At 40.9% G+C, this 23,384-nt stretch overlaps 1 protein-coding gene across 3 annotated transcripts in view; it reads left to right on the top strand.

The window, feature by feature from the left end:
- CEP128 (centrosomal protein 128) overlaps positions 1-23,384 on the top strand; it is a 409,764-nt gene that overhangs the window by 132,878 nt on the left and 253,502 nt on the right. For all 3 annotated transcript variants that reach the window (XM_054028732.1, XM_054028729.1, XM_054028731.1), the window contains one exon: positions 3,207-3,371. In XM_054028732.1, coding sequence (XP_053884707.1) covers positions 3,207-3,371 — 165 coding nt within the window. The remainder of the gene's footprint in view (positions 1-3,206; positions 3,372-23,384) is intronic.

The following is a 23,384-nucleotide window of genomic DNA, read 5'->3' as shown; positions in this document are numbered from 1 at the left end:
TCCTGGACATTTGTAGAGTTGCAGTTTGGTCATCAGTCCACATCTTCGCCGCTCACTACGCACTTGTACAGCAATCCAGAGACGATGCTGCATTCGGAGCAGCGGTTTTGCACACGGCAATGTCTCACTCCGACCCCACCGCCTAGGTAAGGCTTGGTAGTCACCTAATTGGAATCGATATGAGCAAGCACTCGAAGAAGAAGAAAAGATGGTTACTCACCTTTGTAACTGTTGTTCTTCGAGATGTGTTGCTCATATCCATTCCAAACCCACTCCCCTTCCCCACTGTCGGAGTAGCCGGCAAGAAGGAACTGAGGGGATGCTGGGTCGGCTGCGGTATATATCCAGCGCCATGAAGGCGCCACTCCAGGGGGCTCAACAGCCGACCCACCGGGTGTTGCTAGGGTAGAAAAATTTCTCCGACGATCATGCACATGGCGCGCGCACACCTAATTGGAATGGATATGAGCAACACATCTTGAAGAACAACAGTTACAAAGGTGAGTAACCGTCTTTTCCCAAACTGAAAATTTTTTTGTTAAAAAACAAAAACAGGCCTCTTAAATGAATATTCTATCAATGCAACCATAAAAAATCCAGGACATTCCTAGTTAAATCTTCAGCAATCTTTTGCAACCTACAACCCTGATTTTGCCTACTCCAAGTAACCTTACTCTCATCAACCTCCTGTAACAGACATGGTTCCTTCTTTCTTTATACACGATGTGCAACTTCTAACTTTAGCCATGTGGAGTAGTTGGAAATGGATGTTTTTTTCCCTTTCTTTAGAAATTTGAATTGGTGGTACTTTGAGGTATATGGTTAACGCTTGCTGTGCCAAATTTTGAAAGTTATGCTTAAGTGTTGGTTGATATGGAAGGTATTCAGATATAGTGATAGATAGCAGTATAAAACCTTAAAATAGGTAGATGACTGTTAATGGAGGGAGCAGAGGGAAGAGGTATGTGAGTGTTCTAGGTGGTAAATTCCTCAGAACGGAGCTTCTGATGACTGTATTCCTCAATCCAGGCAGCTTAAACCCACAGTGCAGATATTGTAGTAAGAGGTTTGGTTTAAGAACCTGAATAGAACAGAAACTTAATTTTTTCATGGTGCCTCTGCAGAATCCAGTTTTACCAGCACCCTTCACATTCTTGCTGTTCCCTCCCATGTTCCCCCTACTTAACCACTGACCTCTTCCTCCTTTCCCCCTCCTCCATCCCCTTTTGCTTCCATGGAGCTGCTGTATGGTGTGTTAGATAAATGGGGAGTGAGTAGCAGTAGTAGTGAGTAGTAGTGCGTGTGTGTAGCAGGAGAGGCAGTGGTGCATGGGGAATGTTGTGTGTATATATGAGGGAACCTGGCATGGGGCAGGCCAGAGTGTGTGTGAGAGGGAGAGACTTGTGGTTGGGAGGAGCCCACTGTCTCTGCACTGAGGCATCAGTTCTTGAAGGGCTCCCATGTTGCAGAAGTAGTAGGCTTTTAGTTCTATTTTAAATAGAAATTGCAATGCTACCTTATTTATGTAGTCACTACTAGTGTCTCCATTCTAAACACAAGTAAGCCGAGGCACAGGGATTTAAGTGGATTGCTCAAAAGTCCCTTGGTGAGTCAATTACACATTAGAAATAGAACTGCAGAATCTTGACTCTGTCCTCAGTTTTTACCCCTCCCGTCCCCCTTCTGCTTTTAAAATAATTATTGTACTTTTAGAATAATAACATGCAGCTTGCATACATGACAGACATTCTCAGTGATAACTACTTAAAGAATATACACAGTGTAATTTACATACACACCATGCAGATATGGCTTTTGGCTTTTTTCCCCCTCCTCCACTTACTGTTATGGGGTCATCTCAGGTCTGATAAATTGACATCATACCTGCTTTTTCAGTCTCAGAAATGACTGAAAATGTTGATTTTTTTTCTTCTCTAGAGTCTGTGTCTCCTTTTTCTCTGATACTGTCACATTTAGTAGAATGCAGAAAACCAAGTTGATGTTGGCAAAGGATTGTCTCCTTGATTGTCTCCAGCTGTATAAATCTTTAATACAGTTGCCATGTAGGGAACATGAGAGGTTGACACCATGTTGTGCTTGCACTTAAAATGGAATTGGATTCTTGCTTTCTCTGATGGGATAATTTACTTTTCAAGTTTGTTTTTTGTGTGTCTGAATCCTAGGCTCCATGAAAATATAACTCTCTTCCCGAAGTAGAATGGCAATATGGAACAAGCGTGGTTTCCTTGTTAGCTCTGTGCATTTTTTTTTTTTTGTAATGTAAATTTTCTCTGCAGAATTTCTCAAACCCCTCTGTGCCAGTCAAGTTGCTATTATCTTTATTGCATACATCAACTCCACTTATTTCAGGAAGGAGAAGTCTCAATATTTTTACACTAAAGGTTAACCCATTTTATTCAATCTGCCCCACCATAAAAAATCTATTTACCTCAAAACATTAAAGGAGCTAAAGTTATGTCTCTCTTTGTACAAGTGTCTCTACTAATAGCTTTCAAATCACAGAATTCTAGAAATTCTAGGTGAAAGTCCATTAAATCATCTAGTTCATTTCCCTTTAAGCATAGGAGTAATCTGTGTCACTGATCCTGATAATGAAAATAATACATTTTTAGTGTTTTAGGCTTCCAATGAATTTCAGTAATGGAATGTTAATTTGTTTAAACATTTAGCTTTTCATACAGAGCTATCGAGTTGATGAGTGTGGCAGAGTTGCACTACAGAATACACAAGTCCTCCATTTAGCAGTCTCAAAATTATACAGGATCTTGCAAGATCTTACCAAATCCCACGAAGTACACTGCAGGCATCAGCACTTTTTCTTTAGCTGATTGAACTGATTTTGCTGTTACTTTTGTGTCTTGGATAATCTGCATGACAAATCCACTTTGTAATAGAAAAAACCTTCTTTATATTTTAACTGTTATATTGCCAATGATGAAATCATATCATTATGAGTAGAGAAGCATTGCTTAGTGGTCCAGTTTCTATGTTATATATTTATATATGTACAGTGCTGATGCTTATTTTTAGAAATGTAATCACAATTAAATTGTAGCAAAGTCTTACTGATTAAATATTGGTATCTTCCCCTAATCTTTTTGCATGGATTTGGGGCTATGCAATCTGGAAATGTTCATAAAGAACTTTTATACTGACCGTTTCCTCTGTTTTCCCACTACCATCAGACAGAACTTGTAGATGAGAAAAATGTAGTAAAAGCTCAGCGTCGACAGGTGGAGAAGATGAAAACTGAATGTGATAAGATGACAGAAGAGTTAACCCAGAGCGAACAGGAAAACACAAAACTTAGACGGAAATATGAGCTTGTGAAACAGGAACTGGAGGAAAAGGTAAACAGGCATCCTAATCTTATTGGGCATCTGATTTATAAGGGCCAGAATCCATCTGATTTCACTACTCTATTTAGATGTTTTAGACTGCCAAATAATATATGTAAGCTTTGGGAGAACACTTGCAGCCATGCCACTTTAGGCTACGATTGTGTTAGATCAAATAAGGTAAATATGGTTGGACGAGATCAGTACTTTCATAGCATACCTCCAAGAGAAGTGTTGGTGATTCCAATAGGGAACTGCCTTCCCTCAGTCAAAATTGTACCAATCCCTGGCTTGGTATTAGTGTGCACTATAGCACAGCACAATGGTGCTGACAGTACTGTCTTTCCAATATGTTAAAGTGAGGTCCTGACAGTAAGCGGCCATTAAAGATGGCATTCTGCAAGAGTAGAGATATCTGTCCTCACATCCTCCCAGATTCCAATGTGGGTAACTATCAGCTCTGTGTCTAACTCTTCTATTGCTTAGAGTGGATAAATTATTCTTCTTCACTTTGTCCTTAAATCGTTGTGTAATGCTAAGAAGTCCAGGGCAAGTTTAAAGTTATATAAGTATAAAGTTATCTGAGCACAATAAAAGGAATTAAAAATAACTTGGTTAAAGTCTTTTCATGCTTGACTATTTAAAGCATGGCAAATAGAATTTTGCCCAACTTTATAAGAAAAACTCACTTTTGAGTTCAGAAAGAAACATGAGAAATTTCAATTCAAAGGATAACTTTCTTGAAAAGCTGTAAGTATCTGAAAATGTGGACTTTGTAGTGGGAGTAACTTCCCAACCATAATGGTGATTTGACCAAATGGAAAAGGTTAGTATGGGGTAAAGGATGTGGTTTTTTTAAGTGGTTGAGCATCAAGTATTTTTTTCAAAATTACTAAAAACTGGTAGTTTAAAGAAACAAGAAATGATAGGCTAAGACTTAATTGTCTCTCTTAATGCCAATTCAGTGGTGTGACTTCCACTATTTTAGACAGACAAAGTGGGTGAGGTAATATCTTTTATTGGATCAGCTTCTGTTGGTGAGAGAGACAAGCTTACAGAGAGCTCTTCTTCAGGTCATTGGCTCAACACCCTTGTGGTTGTCTTGGCAAGATCTTCAGCTCATGAATATGCAGTCTGCTAATACACATGCATCAGAGTTCTAATTAACTTTTGTTTTTTGGGGTGGAAAGTTCTCAGCACATCTTTAAAGTTAGAGTTTTAACTCTTTCTTTTACTGAGTTCATTTTCTGATCTCTCATTAGTTTCCGCAGGATTTAATAGAACATGAAATTCTTCTTCAAATTAGTTCAAGTGTTTTCCAATATAAAGATCTTCAGCTCTTAAAATAGTCTTTTCAGACTTAAGTGATTCTTAAAGGAAATCTTTAGCTTAAATGGTTTCAGAGTGGTTGCCGTGTTAGTCATCAAAAAAATTCTCCTTTCCTCTTAATGCTCCTTGGAGAGGTGGTTTTTGTCTTCTTGAGTTTAGTAAGGAGTTGGTTAAGCGCCGCAAGATAACTAATTCCCCAATTAATATCAATATCTCTATACTCAAATGGCTTCTTACATTAGTAACCAGTTATAGCATCAAATGATCTTATTGTATTTGTACGTAAAGCTTTTCACTATTCACTTAACAATGGTATCTGATAAACATCTCAAAAGAATCTCATACCATCTTAAGCATTTGAGGGACAGCAAGGTTTTCACCTTTAAAAGGAAACATGAATTAGAGGTAACAAAGGTCGTCTTTAAAAACGTTTTCCTACCTTAAGTGTTCTCCTTAATATTTTAAGAATATTGACTTCAGAGTGTTTATGAAAGAAACAGTTCCAATAAGAATATTCCTAAATTTTTGGGGGTTTAAACTAAGATTTTTCTGTATTAAGGGAGAGGAAGGCCCATTTTGATGACTTGTTTTATTTCTCTGAGAACACATCCTGATTGTTACTCCTCTTCAATAGAGAATAGCCTTAACATTCTTTTAAAGTCAGGATTCTGTAAGATATTTATGTCTGGGGCGGGGGAAGGCTGCTTTCTTGAGATAAGATCATCTCTATACCAAACAAGCTTCTTGTACAAGGGGAATGGCCTGATTTCTGATAAGACAATCTCATTGGTTTGTTTGCCTGTAGACCAAATGGTTTCTTGATTTATGACCCACTCTTTATAGCATTTACAAGTTATGATTAGATTCCTAGCAAATGCTCTATACAAAGCACGAGTCACAATTACTAACAGTGATATACACCTTTCAGAACATAGCATAAAAGAGAATAGCATAGAATGTTACAGCAAAATAGAAGTTATAAAGCTGTATTTCAGAGCCTGTGTAAACACTTGTGGACTTCTATGACTGAGGAGGTGGTATCTTCCTTGACACTAGTCTGTCCCTGTTTGACAGAAAGCAGAGATCTCCTAGGAGTTTCCTTAGCTTGAACATTTCATTTAATAAGATAACTCGGAAAATTACAGTTTTAGTTACTTATCTGATTCTCCAAACATCATTGGTTTCTCCAAACATCATTGTATTTAGGTTGTAATATCTTCAGAGAAGGGATTGCCTATGACCGTGTTTGGACTGTAGGGCCCCATTCTTGGTTGGTCCTTATATACTATCATGATAAAGAAGATAAAAATAATGTATATGAAAGTAATTGTAGGTATCTCCTAAAAGAATAAAGATGAAGGCAAGTTTGTAATAATCTAAATAAAAATAAATTACAATTTTATTATTAACTATTTTTGCAACAGCATTTAGGTTTATACTTACATTAATGTGTAGACTTGTGTTCTGTTTAGCAAACTGTAGTTGTTAAGAGTCAGAAGAGGCTTCAAGTTATGCTAAAGAAACTTATCTTGAATCACTTTTGGCCTTCTTTTATTTTTGTATCTTTCATTCGGGGTTTTGGCTCTGTATCATGTCCCACATTTGAGCTGTCGAAGGTTAAAAGTGTACTGAAGGTTAAAGTACTAACAGCAAAAATCTGAAGAGGGCATAGGAGAAAGCAGTCTTTAAAAATAAGGCTCCAATTCTGCAATGCACTGAAGTGTGTGCTTAAGTACATGAAGAGTCCATTTTGACCATGTCACCCCTCCTTTTGCATCCCTCCACTCGGTCCTTGTTCTCTAGTATATCAAACTTAAGCTACTTGTCTTCACTTTCAAGGCCCTTCATGATCTATCCGCACTCCACTTCTTATCTCCCATTCAGTATCAAAAAGTCAACTCGTATCTCCAGTCAGCCCTTGATGCCAGCTGACCACTTGCTAAATTTTCGAACAAGCACCTTCAGGCTTTCTCCCATATTGCCCCTCATGCTCGGGAGGAGCTCTCTCTAAACCTCCATAAAACTAACTCCTCCTCCTCCTCCTGATTCCTCCTTAAAACTCTTGTTTGTCAAGAAAACAAAAAAAACTTGACAGTGGTTAGATTGCTGGTGTGATGAGACCACAAACTATCCTGTTGACCAATATTGTCTCCTTGTTTCTTGTGCTTTCCCATCTGTCTGTCTGTATCTATCTGTTGCCTTATATTTAGATTGTAAGATCTTCGGAATGGGGACTTTTTTTCTATCTTTTTCTTAATTTTTTTTTTACTGCGCCTAACATAATGGGGTCCAGGGCCAAGACTGAGGCCCCTAAGCACAATCCTAATACACATAATAAAAGTCAGTGTTGTGTTTAGATTTCTATAACTAATAAAATTGATTATTTAATTTTTATCCCTTTTTTGTTGTCTGGATAGAATTTTATGTAGCAGTTGAATATGGAAACAAAATGCATTGTTTCAGCAGCTCTTTTATCACTTTATTCTGTTGCTGATTTTCAAGTTAACATCAAAGGGTACAGCTGCATTGTTAAAAGTACCCCATGGCAGTGAATCTCAGAGGTTGGGTCAACTGACTCAGGCTTTCACTACGGGGCTGAAAATAACAGTGTAATGTTCCTTCTTGGGCTGGAGCTTGACCCTTCCCCTACACTGGGTCTCTAGTCTGCTGAGTCTCTTAGCCAGGGCTTCTTTGACACTGCCTTCAAAACCTGACCTGATCTCCAAGGACAACGGTTGCCTGATATATCCCAACTTAGCAACTCTCCATCTTACGTCCTGGATGCTCCATACTTAACTCTTCAGGAGACAGAGTGTTTTGGGAATGTACAAAACAGTCTCCTGACTAGCAGAAAGCCATATATTAGATGCACTTATCTGTTGAAGTAGAAACAGTTCTCCTTATGGTCAAAACAGAGGGATGTTTTGCCAGTCCGGGCCTCTATCCAGCATGTTTTGGACTACTTGTTTCACCCGAAACAGCAAGGTCTATTGATTAGCTCTATCAGAGTTCATCTAGCAGCTATCTCTGCTTTCTGCCCACCGGTTGTGGGTTGCTGAGTATTTTCTAATCAATATGAGTCAGATTCTTAAAGGGACTGGACAGATTATATCCCCATGTCATGTATCCCATTCCTTTCTGAGACTTAAATCTGGTGAAAGCAAGATTGCTGGGACCACCTTTTGAACTGATGGTCACCAGCTTTTTTGCTCTATCTGCCTATGAAAGGTGCATTTTCGGTAGTTATTACTTCCATGAGAAGGGTGGCGAAGTTACAAGCATTGGTAGATGGACCCTCCTTACACTGTTTTTTACTGTTTCATCTGAGATTCCTGACTAAAGCGATATCAGAATTCCACCTAAATGAAGCCATATGAGGATGGGGAGAGGCTTCAAACCTGGGATGTTAAAAGGGTGTTGGCTTTTTACTTGAATAGCACTAGGTCAGCACAGCTGTTTTCTCAGTTGCAGACAGAATTAAAGGCCTTTCAGTAGTGATGCAGAGCCTTTCATTCTGCATACACTTGTTCTATGACATTGCCAGTGTACTTCCTCTAGTGATAGGGGTAGTGGTAGTGCACGCTACATGATGTAAGGGAGCTTCCACAGCCTTTTTGGCTCAAGTATCCATGGAGACATTTGTAGAGCTGCAACTTGGTTGTCAGTATATACAGTATAATCAGTAGTAAAAGTATCTCAGCATTCCAGAGATTGTCAAGTTTGGACAAGTAGTTCTTCAGTCCTTGTTCAAGTAGACTCCAAATCCCACCTCCAGTTTGAACTGCTTGTGAGTCACCTGAAGTGGAATAGACAAGTTCAATTACTCAAAGAAGAAAAGATAGTTACTAACTTATTCTGTAATTGTTCCTCTTTGAGATGTGTTGCACATGTCCATTCCATGATTCACCCTCCTTCCCCTCTGTATCAGTCTGTCCAGTCAGAAAGAACTGAGTGGGATTGGGGTGGCACCACCCATTATACTATTGCATAGCAGCATGAGGCTGCAAAGGGCAGATGTGCCATCCTGGTAGATCCCATTAAGAGAGAAATCTTCAACACTGGTGCACTGGGTGCACACATACCTTAAGTAGGATGGATGTGAGCAACACATCTCAAAGAACAACAGTTATAGAGCAAGGGTAGTAACCATTTTTTCCCCATGCAATTGTCCAAATATGATCAAATTGTTTTTTTTCTGAATTAAATGTTTTTGATTTTCTCAAATACAATTGATAACTTTTTAATTTTTGCACTGACAAGGTTTATTTTATTAAAATATTGTATACAGTTTTCCTGATCAAGGAAGTAAGGGATTCATAATTCTGGGCAATATTACGAATCATAATGTGAGCTGGTCCTGTGCAAGTGTTCTTGATTCAGCTCTTTTGATCTGTCTGAATTCTGACCTGCTGCATCCCCTGTTGTTCCAGTTTTAGGCTACACAGTGTATGTCTCCAGTTAAACACCTGCAGCTGGCCCACGTCAGCAGACTCAGGCTCGCGGGTCTCGGGCTGTGGGACTATAAAATTGCAGTATAGACATCCAGGCTTGGGCTGGAGCCCAGGCTCTGAGACCTCTCCCCACCTCACGAGGTTCCAGAGTTCTACACTGCAGTATTATAGCTCTACAGCCTGAGCCCGACTCAGATGACACAGGCCAGCCGTAGGTGTTTAATAACAATGTAGACATATCCACACAGTTCTACCAATGAAACTGAATCCTAACTTGCAAAGGAGAGAGAGCACCACACACACAATTTTGAAATGGATTTGCCATTTATTACACTGGTCTCCCAGTGTAAATAAACTAATCTTATAAATGGTGTCTCTTTTCAGTAAGAAGTCAAATACCAACTGTAGGCTTGTAAATGTTAATTTAATTTTAACACTTTTTTCAGATGCTGTTCACAGATTAAACACAAGTACAGGTCACTTTGTTTCAAGGCAAAATTATGTTCTTGATACTGAGTTAGAGTTGAAGTAGATTATTGCACTCTTCTTTCTTCTGTGGAGAGGTCATTTTAAATACGACTTAAGTCATGTGAATATAAATTGTTTGGTGATGAACTAGTTCCTGGTAGACATTGTAAAGTGGCTTCTCGATGTGGATATTTAAATTTCATTGCTAGGTTCTATATCAAGAGCTGAAGATTAGAATCATGGCATGTTGAGAGATTGATATGGAGAGAACTATTAGTCCTGCAGATTTTCATCACTGATCATCATCTTATGATGATGACATTCAAAAAATAACTTGTTCTCTAGTCTCTGAAAAGATGTTAGGGAGCTGTAGGCTTTTCCAGAGGTTTCTTATGGACTTCTTATGACTTGAAGACACTGTGAGAGACAAGGCAGGTGAGGTAATAGTTTTTATTAGACCGTCTGTTGATGAGAGAGACAATCTTTCGAGCTTACACAGAGCTCTTCAAGTTTTTTTTGACAAGCTCTTTGTAAGTTTGAAAGCTTGTCTCTCAACAGAAGTTGGTTCAATAAAAGATATTACCTAACCTGTCTTATATCTTTAATATCCTGCGATCAACACAGCTACAACAGTATTGCATTGAAAACACAGTGTTAGTTTCTATCGATTTACACTTCAGCAACAAAAGACCACTCATCCTAAGTTCTGAGTGTCCTTGACAGTCTTTAAAAATGTAGCACGTAAGTAATAGACTCCCTCAACTGCTTCAGGCCACAATATACCAACCATAGCAAAAATATACAAACGATAAACCCTCAAACAAACACCCATCGTAGTTACATCCCACTACCCAGGCTCACTAGTCTCCCAGTCTTCATGAGCCAGGAAGAAAAGATGGGCCTTGAAGTGCTCCCTGAAATCTAATTAACTTTGGCTGTTATGTGCCAGATGAGGGAAGGAATTCTCAAAGTTTGAGGATCTAACAGAGAATGCTGTGCCAGAGTTACCAGCAGAACTTCAGCTCAGGCTCCCTTGTGGAGTGCAAACATATCAGTATCTCATAGGGAGCAAGGTGATCTCTGAAGTAAGTAAAGCCCTAAGTGGCCTGGGACCAAAGTTAAACACAACCAGGAAACCAGTAGGTAGCCACTGCAGCTCAAGGATCACAGGTGTGAAAAACAAAAACAGTGCTTGAAGAAACTACATTTAACAGACATTGCCAAATGTTACACTAGCTTCAGTTTCTGGGTGATTAAACCATAAACCAACTTCCTGGATTCTTTGTGGTTGTGTACAACTTTTTCCTCCTCAAAGAATCTGGTTGTTTTCTCTTTTGGTGTGTTTGAATGATATTGAATGGAAAGCAGGACATATTTATCTTTCTGTACTGCTGTTTCTCTGTTGAACTGGCATTGTAAATCCAGAAGTACCACCTGACCACCACCACCAACAGTTTTAATTTTTAGTTTGTGCATGTATAGTATTAGGTTTTCACGTGCGTTCGGACTGTTTTAACATTTTATCACTATTCTTTTGTAAATCTATGAAGTTTTTCCTGTACCTTCCAGAGTTCTTTTTCAAACACATAATTGTCAGACTTCAGCTTCTGAAGTTTTTTATTGCATGGTCTTCTAATTTCTTCATTTTGGCTTCCAATTTCCTCTTCACACCATCATGGCTTTTTAATGGTTTCTTCAGCACACAAATATATTCCAATCAATGCCGTTGGTATACCATGAGAGAGATTTCTCTCCTTGTTCTTATTCCAGGACACTGTATCTTCAAAGAGAGATTTCGTTGCACAGATGGTGATGGAATTTATCTTGAACAGTGCCAAGTACATTGTCAGAACTTAAATTAATATTATGTTCTAATGGCAAAATTGTAAATGGAAGACTTTGTTCCTCATTTTTATGACATAAAAGTTAATCTTGTATATTAAGATTCACAAAAAGTTAAAGGGGAAAAAAGTAGCATCCCACAGGAAATTACTTAGGATTTCAAATAGTCTCCAGTCCATTATGCAACTAAAACGATGCTAAAACAGTTGGCTTACAAGTCTCATATCTTATTGTTTCATGCAAGTAACTTTCAAATCTTGTTATGGCAAGGTTTGTTTGGACTGCAAATGTTAATGACAGGCACAACTCTGTTTGCCACATGGACATAATTAAGAAAGAAAAAAAGAAAGAAAAAGAAAACATGAGAACTCCAAATTGACTTTTACCAATCCAAAAGATTTCCCAGGGGAAAAAAGTTGATTTTTATCCTTACTGCTGTGTTCTTTGGATCAAATCTGACCAGCTGTTCAGAATTGCTAATCCTTTTACAATGTTAAAAAAATATCAGTGTGTCAAATGTCCTTTTCTGTGTACAGGACATTCACTTCACTACAGCATCACAATCGAGTTCACTGTGATCAAGAGCTGTCTAACTCTCGTTAGATGAATTTTATCATAGTCTAGTCAAAACTGTAGGAATGAAAAAAAGTTCACTAGCAACTCCCCCCCCAGCAAGTACATGAAAGCCAAGGTCTTTGGGCTTTTTTCCTTTGGGCTGTGACTGTACTACTTGTCTCTTTCACACAGTTCTGTACAGACAAAACAGCATGTAAAAGCAATGAGCAAATGTTACCACAAATGTATTTGTCTGGAATCAATTTTAGGTCATCTTTTCCATCCTGCATTAGCTTGTACTAAAATTTTTTAACATTGTCCAATATGTGATAATTACAAATCTCTAAGCTTCCATTTTGAGTAAGGGTGATAAATGCTATAGAATTCCTCTGTCTTAATTTAGGCTCTCACACACATCTTTATAGACAATGTGATACAGCAGGGCCAGGGAGCAGTAAGACAGTGGTCGAGGGGAAATAGATAAGCCCTGGGCTAATTAAGGTGTGGTTCTCTGTAGACTAGGGAGTGTTGCTACAGGTTAATTGGAGCACCTGTAGTCAATTAAGGCCCTGCCAGGAACCTAATAAAAAACTCTGCTTCAGGCAGACAGGGTGTGCGAGGAAGGAGAGAGGACCAGAGTTTGGAGGTATGTTGCTGATAATTGAAAGACCAGAGAACTGGAGGAAGGGAGACCCTGCTCCAGCAGGGTAGGAGACTCCCTCCCCCAGCGTCAAGGAACAAGGGTAACCCTACCCAAGTGGGAAGAGGGTAAGAAACCCGCAGTGGTTGAGAGGAGCTGGGGCTCAGAGTGAGGAGCAAACCCAGACCCTTTCCCTGCTTCCCTCCTCTATCTACCACCTTCCCAGGCCACTAGCGGGGCCCTTGGCGCATCAAGAGCAGGAACAAGGGGTGGCATCCTAGCCCCCCCACCAAGAAAAGCATGGGACCCACCATATGAACATTGGCCATTTTGCCACGACAAATAAATAAGCTTTTGAAAAAATTGCATATTGTCATTATTGATTTGTGGAGTTAATGGAAGCTCTCATTTTCCCATGTAGTCCTTCACTTTACTTTCGTTTGCTTGAATATGCTGCAGCTTTAGTTCCGAGTTCTCATTTCTGAAGCTGATTCTTGGACTCTTAACTTCTCATTGTGGACAATTTTCTATGCAGCTCACGTGTCTAATATGTATCTCTTTATTAATAATATATATATAGGGGGAGAATCTAAATTATTTCTAGACTGCTGCATTCAGTCTTTCTCCTCGTTAGACTGTGATTTTACTTTATAAAATAAAGTTTTTAAATGTTTCAAACCAATAATACATCTCATGAATTCTAGACAAAATTTACATAGGAAAATATACTTATTTAAAGTATTTATAGAATAAAAAACCTTTCTTTTGGGACAAATACATTGTTTTTTGTTCTTCTCATTGGTGGTATTGTTACTTAAGAGTCCCAATAGCTTTCTTGGGGTCATCTGTCAGAAATATGAATGAAGAATGAAGATGCATCTGAAGAAGTGAGGTTCTTACCCACGAAAGCTTATGCTCCCAATACTTCTGTTAGTCTTAAAGGTGCCACAGGACCCTCGGTTACTTAATTTTAAAGTGTAACTTTAGTGCCCTTGTGGCAAAGATGGAGTCTGCTCTGCAGGCAGCTCTGGCCAAGAGATGGCGCGTGCAGGAATGCAGCAGGAGAAATCCCTTCCACCCCAGGGGCACCTGTTCCAACCCCCCCAGAGTGAACACACACACCCATGGGAAAAGTACAGTGAATATAACAAGGGAAATATTTATTTACAGAGGGATGAAAGGAGAAAAACAACAAGGGGCAATATAGGGGGAGCAGTAAAACAGGGCTGCATCCAAGCCAAGGCCCCACAGGCCCAGTGGTAGCATAGTCTGGAAGGGCAGACACCGATCAACAGAGTTCAGGAGTCCTGAGCAAAGTTTCAGTCCAGTGGTGAGTTTTGGGTGCTCCTGGTTGTCTTCGGTGCCAGTGAACTTTCCCCCAACAAACCCCTCCAGTGCCCTCTTCTGCCGCTCTCTGCAAAGCCACACAGAGCGACCATCTCCCCACTTACCTATCTAGCAACCTCCCTCTTTGTTCCCAATGCAGAGTCAGAAGCCCCAGTACTTACAGCCCCATGCAGCTCTGGGCAGCAGTAATACTGGGTCCAGCTCCGGCCTGTCCTTCTCGGCAATTCCTCCCTGGCACAGTGCTCCTCCTGGCTCCTATCCTGGGGTGTCCCTGATCGGCCCTGTCCGTCTCAGGCCTCGGGCAGGTTCTCTGCTGCTTTACTTTTCCAGGGCCTGCAGCTTGCCTCTCCCTCTCCTTTGAGCTCCAGCCTGCCCCCTGGAGTTTCCCTCCTTTTTTTTTTTTACTCTCCCCCTCTCCCTTACGAAAAAGATTTAAAGGGCCATGCTCTCTAAACCCCAAAGGGTTACATATTTAAATAATCACACTTCCGTAGATGATAGACTTCTCCCATAAAATCTATTGGTATTAATTTATTTTGAGCTGAGATTTGAAAGAGGTGGGTTTACTGACTTGCCACCTAGGATGAGAATGGAGAACTATTTGATTAGTCTAATGCAGGGGTCTCAAAGTCCTGGCCTGCAGGCCATCTGCGGCCCGAGAACCTCCCGCTGTGTCCCACAGAGGAGAGGCCCAGGCAGCCATGCTGCCGGCTCTGTCTGCTGCATGAGCTGCCCCTCGCAGCTCCCATTGGGAGAGGGACAGAGATACCATCACTTGTTGCCAAGCAGAATCAGCCATGGAGGCAGAGTCACTTTTTTCCACAATTAATCTAAACAAGTCAAAATACCGAACACAACTATCTGATGCACACCTTGCTGCAATCCTGAAGGTTTCAACTGCTCAGTCACTGAGGCCAAACATCAACAAACTGACAGAATTGAAGCATTGCCAGATGTCTGGCAAACGCTAAAAACTCTCTTGCAGGTGAAGAATTGTATAAAATTGTGTAACAGTTTTAATATTTCTAAGAAATTCAAAATAAAAAATACAATATAAATGTTTTCTTTTCTGAACACCATCTTCAGTGACATTATTGGCCTGCTGGGAGGATTTGAGAACTGGCACTGGCCCTATGGTAAATTGAGTTTGAGACTCCTGGTCTAATGTATCCATTTACCCTGTCAGAATAGTATCTGTATGTCTTAGTTCTGTGCATAAGGGACAGCATGGAAGAAGGAATGGAAATGTCAGTGGGAGAGAGTTAAAGGAAGTGGTTAGGTGTGAACTGTAGGCAGAGTGAGGGGCGGGTAGTAGGGAGACAGAGCAGAGATGTAGTCTAGAGCAGAGCTGCACAGTTCCTTGAGAATGGGAACCAGTATCTTAAACATGATACGGAAGCAAAAAGGGGAATCAGTGGAGGGTTTGAAACGGAGACAAGAGAGGTAACAGGTTTACAGTGGGTTTGCAGAAGACTTCCATGGATTTTGGACAGACTTTAGAGAAGCAAGATGGGAATTGGGAAGGTTAGAAAAGGGGAAGGTTGAAGTAATCTAGTCTAGAAGAGAGGTGACCAGATAAAAGTTACTGCCATTAACTAGCAAAATGTAGCAAAATGTAAAGTTTATTTGAGATATGAATTTTTAGTTTAGAAATTGCTATGCAACAGAAATCAATGGGTATCCCATCCCATCTTCTAGAACTGAAAGGGACCTTGAAAGGTCATCGAGTCCAGCCCCCTGCCTTTACTAGCAGGACCAAGTACTGATTTTTGCCCCAGATCCCTAAGTGGCCCCCCTCAAGGATTGAACTCACAACCCTGGATTTAGCAGGCCAATGCTTAAACCACTGAGCTATCCCTCCCCCCATAAATGAGAACAGTTAATATTTTCATTTGGTAAATAGATTTAAAGTAATTATGAAAACTTCAGCTCAGGCCTTAAATCATACAATCAAAAATTAATGAATCCATACATTTATCTTATATTTGCATTTAGCTTTGAAGTGTGAATGCATATCTCCAACAGATTCTTGCCAATATATGTGCCATTCTTGCTTTTCACTAGTAATTCTTCTTTGGACATACAGTGCCACCAAACTATGTCTGAGCAAAATGGGGATACACATCAAGGGGTGGGGGTGGGGTAGGGGAAAGGAACAAAGAACCCTTTTTTTTGTTTGTGAATGCTCATGAAATTAAAGTATGGCAAAATCGGCCCGAGTCCAGGCACTGTACAGGCTAGTACTCTGTAGGATTCCCTTAATAGCTTTAATGTTTATTGGTATTTCTATTGATGATAGGATGAACTTGTAGCTTTTTGTATCAAAGGAGGAGTCTGGTCTTTTCTTTCTCAGTTGTAGACTTCAGGCTCAGTTGAGCTGATGGTGAGAACCTTTCACCTCTCCTTCTTTCGATGGCTGTCTTGGAAAGACAACAGGATACGACTTCAGGTGTGGTCAGTGTTGTGAGAGAGCCCTTGCCACCTTCTGGATGATGAAGGTCTTTTGTAGGTATCAGTGTTCCCTTATGCTGCCTCAGAGCACACCCTCACGTCTTCAAAGGCCAAAAAGGCGTTACAGCCTTGATGAGAGCAATGGCCTGGCATCTTGATCTGGAAGACACATACATAGACACTAATCTAGAATCTTGAATTTGTAACAGTTCATTGATAATCGCAAACAGATGTCTTTCAAAAACATGATTCAAGAAGGTGCCAAGTGGTAAGCAGCTGGTATGCAAACTTCCTCTTAGACCCAAGACATAGAAGTCTTAATTGTTTAAATATAATTAATGTCTAGTCAGTATTCACACAGCCACTCATTCCTACACATCTTTTTGACAATGCATTAATTATGACACTGGGAAAGTAACTCTAGGAGGTGGGGGCAGAGTCTAGGGCAAGCAAGTAACCTTACCCTATAATAACCTTTTGTCTCCAAGCCAGAAAGCTGCTTCTAATATCCCTTTAATACTATCTTTCATTAAACATTTGGCCAAGCAAAGTTAATCAGCTCTGCCTCCAAATATGACTGATGTTCCCTACATTGATGTATATATCTCCCTGTTTTTTGGACTTCTTCTCAAACAAGCTAAGTAGTTTTGATCCTTTTTACCCTGTTGTCATTGTTGATTATACTTTTCTTTTGAAGTTGGATTTCCTTGTGCTGCATTGAAATAGTGAAATGTAATTGTGTCCCACTGCTGCCCATGGTTTTTACAAAACTTAAATGTGCATTCCTAATAATGTTTCACTGGAAAAAATCAAAGTAAATTTAAAAATGTGTGCAATTTAACATAGATCCATGGTCTGATTCTGCTTCATTGAAATCTGCAATGAAGTTCCCATTGACTTAACTTGGAAAAAAAATGGGCTTATACTTTAAAACATCAATCACCTAGAGAAGTTTGACTTGAACTGAATTTCATATCATGCTGTTTAACAGGCTAAAATGTTGTTGTTATAGCCCATCATGTTCTCTAATAATTATTTTCTTATGAGCAAATCAAAAATTGCACCCTATGCTTTCATGGTTATTGTGTGAACTGTATGACAAAGTAATCTTCTTGGGTTTTTATTAATAACACTGAAATTAGATTTAAGGGAAAAATAATTCTGCCTCTTTTTAATAAATTAAGTTCTCATAGCCTCTTCCATCAGTATAAAAATTGTGCTCTGAGCAAAGCTCTCATGTGACTGGGAGGAGGCACTTCTCAAGTGGAAGATGTCACCAGTTGCAAACATACCTTGGCAATTAAGCATAAAATGATGTTTTAAGTGATTGTGATTTCCTTTCTTTGGTATAATTTAACAGACTTTGGGTTTGGTTCACTGCCTGAGTTCTGTTGGCTTGTAGGGTAGAAAGTTTGCTGTGAATGTTGGGGATTGCAGCTGTGACAGCCGCTGGAAAAAAGTCCCCAAAACAATAGAAAACAAAAAAACCCACCCCCACCTTGTTACATTGGTGGGTGGGAGCTGGCTGATGCTACCCAGATAGTGGATGAGAATTAAGGAGGGAGTAAGACCAAGGCATCTAGAAGATGTACTAGTTCAGCACACTCCTAGAAGCAGCCACCAAAGGGAATCTTAGCTATAAATTGAAGTTGCCCTTATTTTGGTGGAACCGTGGGCAGTGGTGGAGACTGTGCTGCCACCTGTTCTTCCCCTGGGTTGAACTTCCACTTTGGCACAACTTCCCCATGTAAGTGCAGAGAATGCAAATTGCACTTCGTACACCTCCAGAGTTGACTCAGACCTACAAGCTTACTAATTTTACTTAACAATCAGTGTAAATGGCAACTTGCACGTGCAAGTGTATTTTGTACAGAAAACAATTAGATCATATACTCTGTAGCCACAGAGTTTGCATTCAATGTTTTGGGTAAGAATTGTGCAAACATCTGTCCCTTCTACTTCACCATCATGCCTAAAACCTAATCTGGAGAGGTCAGGATTGTGTTCTAGGGATAATGGGGTTGTTGAGTTTTCATACTCATTGAGTTCTTGGACTTTATTGGGACCACTTACAGAGTACCAACTGTAAAGACTATGCTTTTTGTGATGTAGATGCTTAACCTCTTGTACTGGACTGAGATTACCAACTCACTGCACACTGGTCATTGGATAACTCTTGGTTGCTACATACAAGCTAAAGCTATATTCAAGTTGCTGCATAACAAGTTAAAAATTACTTAGACAAATTAGATGTCTTCAAGTCACCAGGGCCTGATGAAATACATCCTAGAATACTCAAGGTGCTGACTGAGGAGGTATTTGAGCCATTAGCAATTATCTTTGAAAAGTCATGGAAGACTGGAGAGATTCCAGAGGAATGGAAAAGGGCAAATATAGTGCCCATCTGTAAAAAGGGAAATAAGGACAACCCGGGGAATTACAGACCAGTCAACTTAACTTCAGTACCCAGAAAGGTAATGGAGCAAATAATTAAGTAATCAATTTGCAAATACCTTGAAGATAATAAGGCGATAAGTAACAGTCAGCATGGATTTGTCAAGAACAAATAGTGTCAAACCAACCTAATAGCTTTCTTTGACAGGGTAAGAAGAAATAAATGTGGTATACCTTGACTTTAGTAAGGCTTTTGATACTATCTTGCATGACTGTCTCATAAACAAACTAGAGAAATACAACCTAGATAGAGATACTATAAGGTGGGTGCATAACTGCTTGAAAAACTGTTCCCAGAGAGTAGTTATCAGTGGTTCACAGTCAAGCTGCAAGGGCATGTCGAGTGGGGTACCACAGTGATCCAGTTCTGTTCAATATCTTCATCAAGGAAGTAGGTAGGTAACATCTTTTTTGAAATGCGGTGCCCAGAACTGGACACAATACTCCAGTTGAGGCCTAACCAGCACAGAGTAGAGCGGAAGAATGACTTCTCGTGTTTTGCTGACAATACACCTGTTAATGCATTCCAGAATCATGTTTGCTTTTTTTGCAACAGCGTCAGACTGACTCATATTAGCTTGTGGTCCACTATAACTCCTAAAAAGCAACAGAGTCCTGTCGCACCTTTAAGACTAACAGATCTATTGCAGCATAAGCTTTCGTGGGTGAATGCCCACTTCGTCGGATGCATCTGACAAAGTGGGCATTCACCCTCGAAAGCTTGTGCTCCAATACATCTGTTAGTCTTAAAGGTGGCACAGAACTCTGTTGCTTTTTACAGATCCAGACTAACACGGCTACCCCTCTGATACTATAACCCCTAGATCCCTTTCTGTCGTACTCCTTCCTAGACAGTCTCTTCCCATTCTGTATGTGTGAAACTGATTATTCCTTCCTAAGTGGAGCACTTTGCATTGGTCTTTGTTAAACTTCATCCTGTTTACCTCAGAGCATTTCTCCAATTTGTCCAGATCATTTTGAATTATGACCATGTCCTCCAAAGCAGTTGCAATCCCTCCCAGTTTGGTATCATCTGCAAACTTAAGAGTTTGCCAATATCTAAGTCGTTGATGAAGATATTGAACAGAGACGGTCCCAAAACAGACCCCTGCGGAACCCCACTTGTTATACCTTTCCAGCAGGATTGGGAATCATTAATAACTACTCTCTGAGTACGGTTATCCAGCCAGTTATGCACCCACCTTATAGTAGCCCCATCTAAATTGTATTTGCCTAGTTTATCGATAAGAATATCATGCGAGACCGTATCAAATGCCTTACTAAAGTCTAGTAAAGCATCCACCGCTTCTCCCTTATCCACAAGACTCGTTATCCTATCAAAGAAAGCTATCAGATTGGTTTGACACGATTTATTCTTTACAAATCCATGCTGGCTATTACCTATCACCTTACCACCTTCCAAGTGTTTGCAGATGATTTCCTTAATTACTTGCTCCATTATCTTCCCTGGCACAGAAGTTAAACTAACTGGTCTTTAGTTTCCTGGGTTGTTTTTATTTCCCTTTTTATAGATGGGCATTATATTTGCCCCTTTTCCAGTCTTCTGGAATCTCTCCCGTCTCCCATGATTTTCCAAAGATAATAGCTAGAGGCTCAGATACCTCCTCTATTAGCTCCTTGAGTATTCTAGGATGCATTTCATCAAGCCCTGGTGACTTGCAGGCATCTAACTTTTCTAAGTGATTTTTAACTTGTTCTTTTTTTATTTTATCTTCTAAACCTAAGACCCCCTTCCCATTAGCATTCACTATGTTAGGCATTCCTTCAGACGTCTCGGTAAAGACCGAAACAAAGAAGTCATTAAGCATCTCTGCCATTTCCAAGTTTCCTATTACTGTTTCTCCCTCCTCACTGAGCAGTGGGCCTACCCTGTCTTTGGTCTTCCTCTTGCTTCTAATGTATTGATAAAAAGTCTTCTTGTTTCCCTTTATTCCCGGAGCTAGTTTGAGCTCATTTTTTGCCTTTGCCTTTCTAATCTTGCCCCAGCATTCCTGTGTTGTTTGCCTATATTCATCCTTTGTAATCTGTCCTAGTTTCCATTTTTTATATGACTCCTTTTTATTTTTTAGATCATGCAAGATCTCGTGCTTAAGCCAAGGTGGACTTTTGCCACATTTTCTATCTTTCTTACCCTGCAGAATAGCTTGCTTTTGGGCCCTTAATAGTGTCCCTTTGAAAAACTGCCAACTCTCCTCAGTTGTTTTTCCCCTCAGTCTTGATTCCCATGGGACCTTACCTATCAGCTCTCTGAGCTTACCAAAATCCGCCTTCCTGAAATCCATTGTCTCTATTTATCTGTACTCCCTTCTACCCTTCCTTAGAATTGCAAACTCTGATTTCATGATCACTTTCACCCAAGCTGCCTTCTACTTTCAAATTCTCAACGAGTTCCTCCCTATTTGTTTAAAATCTAAAGTCTAGAACGGCTTCCCCCCAGTAGCTTTTTCAGCCTTCTGAAATATAAAGTTGTCTGCAATGCAGTCCAAGAACTTATTGGATAGTCTGTGCCCTGCGGTGTTATTTTCCCAACATATATCTGGATAGTTGAAGTCCCCCATCACCATCAGATCTTGGGCTTTGGATGATTTTGTTAGTTGTTTAAAAAAGGCCTCATCCGCCTCTTCCACCTGGTTAGGTGGCCTGTAGTAGACTCCTAGCGTGACATCACCCTTGTTTTTTACCCCTTTTAGCCTAACCCAGAGACTCTCAACACTTCCGTCTCCTATGTCCATCTCCACCTCAGTCCAAGTGTGTACATTAATATATAAGACACCTCCTCCCTTTTTCCCCTGTCTATCCTTCCTGAGCAAGCTGTACCCATCCACACCAACATTCCAATCATGTGTATTATCCCACCAAGTTTCAGTGATGCCAACAATGTCATAGTTGTATTTATTTATTAGCACTTCCAGTTCTTCCTGCTTATTACCCATACTTCTCGTATTTGTATATAGGCATCTAAGATACTGGTTTGATCTTGCCTCCCAGTTTTGCCCTGACCCTCCTTTCTCTCTGCCATTATAGCCCACGCTCCCTCTTGTTTCTGACCCATCTCCCAGTTCTCCATGTTCCCCACTTACCTGTGGGCTTTGCTCACCTGTCCCCATCAAACCTAGTTTATAGCCCTCCTCACTAGGTTAGCCAGTCTGTGTCCAAATAGGGTCTTTCCCCTCCTCGAAAGGTGAACGCCATCTCTGCCTAGCAGTCCTTCCTCAAATAGCATCCCATGGTCGAGGAAGCCAAAGCCCTCCTGGTGACACCATCTTCGCAGCCAGGCATTCATCTCCATGATGCATCTGTCTCTGCATGGGCCCCTACCTTTGACAGGAAGAATCGAAGAGAATACCACCTGCCCTCCAAACTCCTTCACCCGTACTCCCAGAGCCCTGTAGTCACTCTTGATCCGCTCAGTGTCACACCGCGCAGTATTATTTGTGCCCACATGGATGAGCAGCATGGGGTAGTAGTCAGAAGGCTGGATAATCCTCGACAATGCCTCTGTAACATTTTGGATATGGGCCCCCGGCAGGCAGCATACCTCCCGAGATGAAATGTCAGGGCGACAGATAGGTGCCTCCGTCCCCCTCAGCAGAGAGTCTCCGACCATCACTACCCTATGTCTCCTATTCGCAGTGGTGGCAGCAGACCTCGCAGCCTTAGGGGTACGAGGCTTCTCCTCCTCTGCTGTAGGGGGTGATTCCTTCTCTCCTGTATCAAGAAGAGCATAATGGTTACCTATTACCACGGCGGGAGGGTTCGGAGCAGGGGTGGAGCACTGCCTGCTGCCAGAAGTAACCAGCTGCCAGTGTCCACCCTGAGCCATCTCCTCCTCCACCAGTGGTGTGTCAGCAGTCCTGTGTACTGGGACAGCTACCTCAGCTGTCTCCACATGGACACTGTCCAGGAATTCCTCATGGATTCGGATGCTCCTCAACCTAGCCACCTCCTCCTGTAGCTCTCCCATCTGCTGCCTGAGAGATTCCACCAGCAAGCACCTTTCACATTGGATGCCCCCGCCCCGCGGCCTGGATATCAGTCAGTGGAAATTGCAAGTTACAGTCCCTGCAAAACCACATCAGGATCTGGGTAGAAGCATGCATGCTCAGGCGCTCTGTCTGGCTACAGGCGCAGGTGGAGGAGACGGAAGCAGTGCTGGCACAGGTGTTGTGGGTCTTCCTAACCATCATAAGCCTTCCTCTGTCAAACTCCCCTGTCTGCTCTGCTCCCCTGGTTGCTCTGCCTCTGGTTTTTAAAGCCTGCTTGCCTAGGTCAGTCCCACGGACTCATGAGTCACACTGGGGAAGGCCAATCAAAGGCAATCAAGGGAACAAGGTCAGGCACTCAGTCCCAACTGCAACAGCAGCTGTAACTGAAACTGAAGTCACCTGAAATCAGAATCACAATTAAAATTCAAACAGTCTAGCAAACTCACTCACACCAACAGCTAGTACTCTCACCTCTCACCTG

The sequence above is a fragment of the Malaclemys terrapin genome, chromosome 4, assembly GCF_027887155.1.
Source record: "Malaclemys terrapin pileata isolate rMalTer1 chromosome 4, rMalTer1.hap1, whole genome shotgun sequence".
Taxonomy (NCBI): Eukaryota; Metazoa; Chordata; order Testudines; family Emydidae; genus Malaclemys; species Malaclemys terrapin.
Note: the sequence above shows the minus strand (reverse complement) of the source record. Positions and strands in the feature narration are given on the sequence as shown.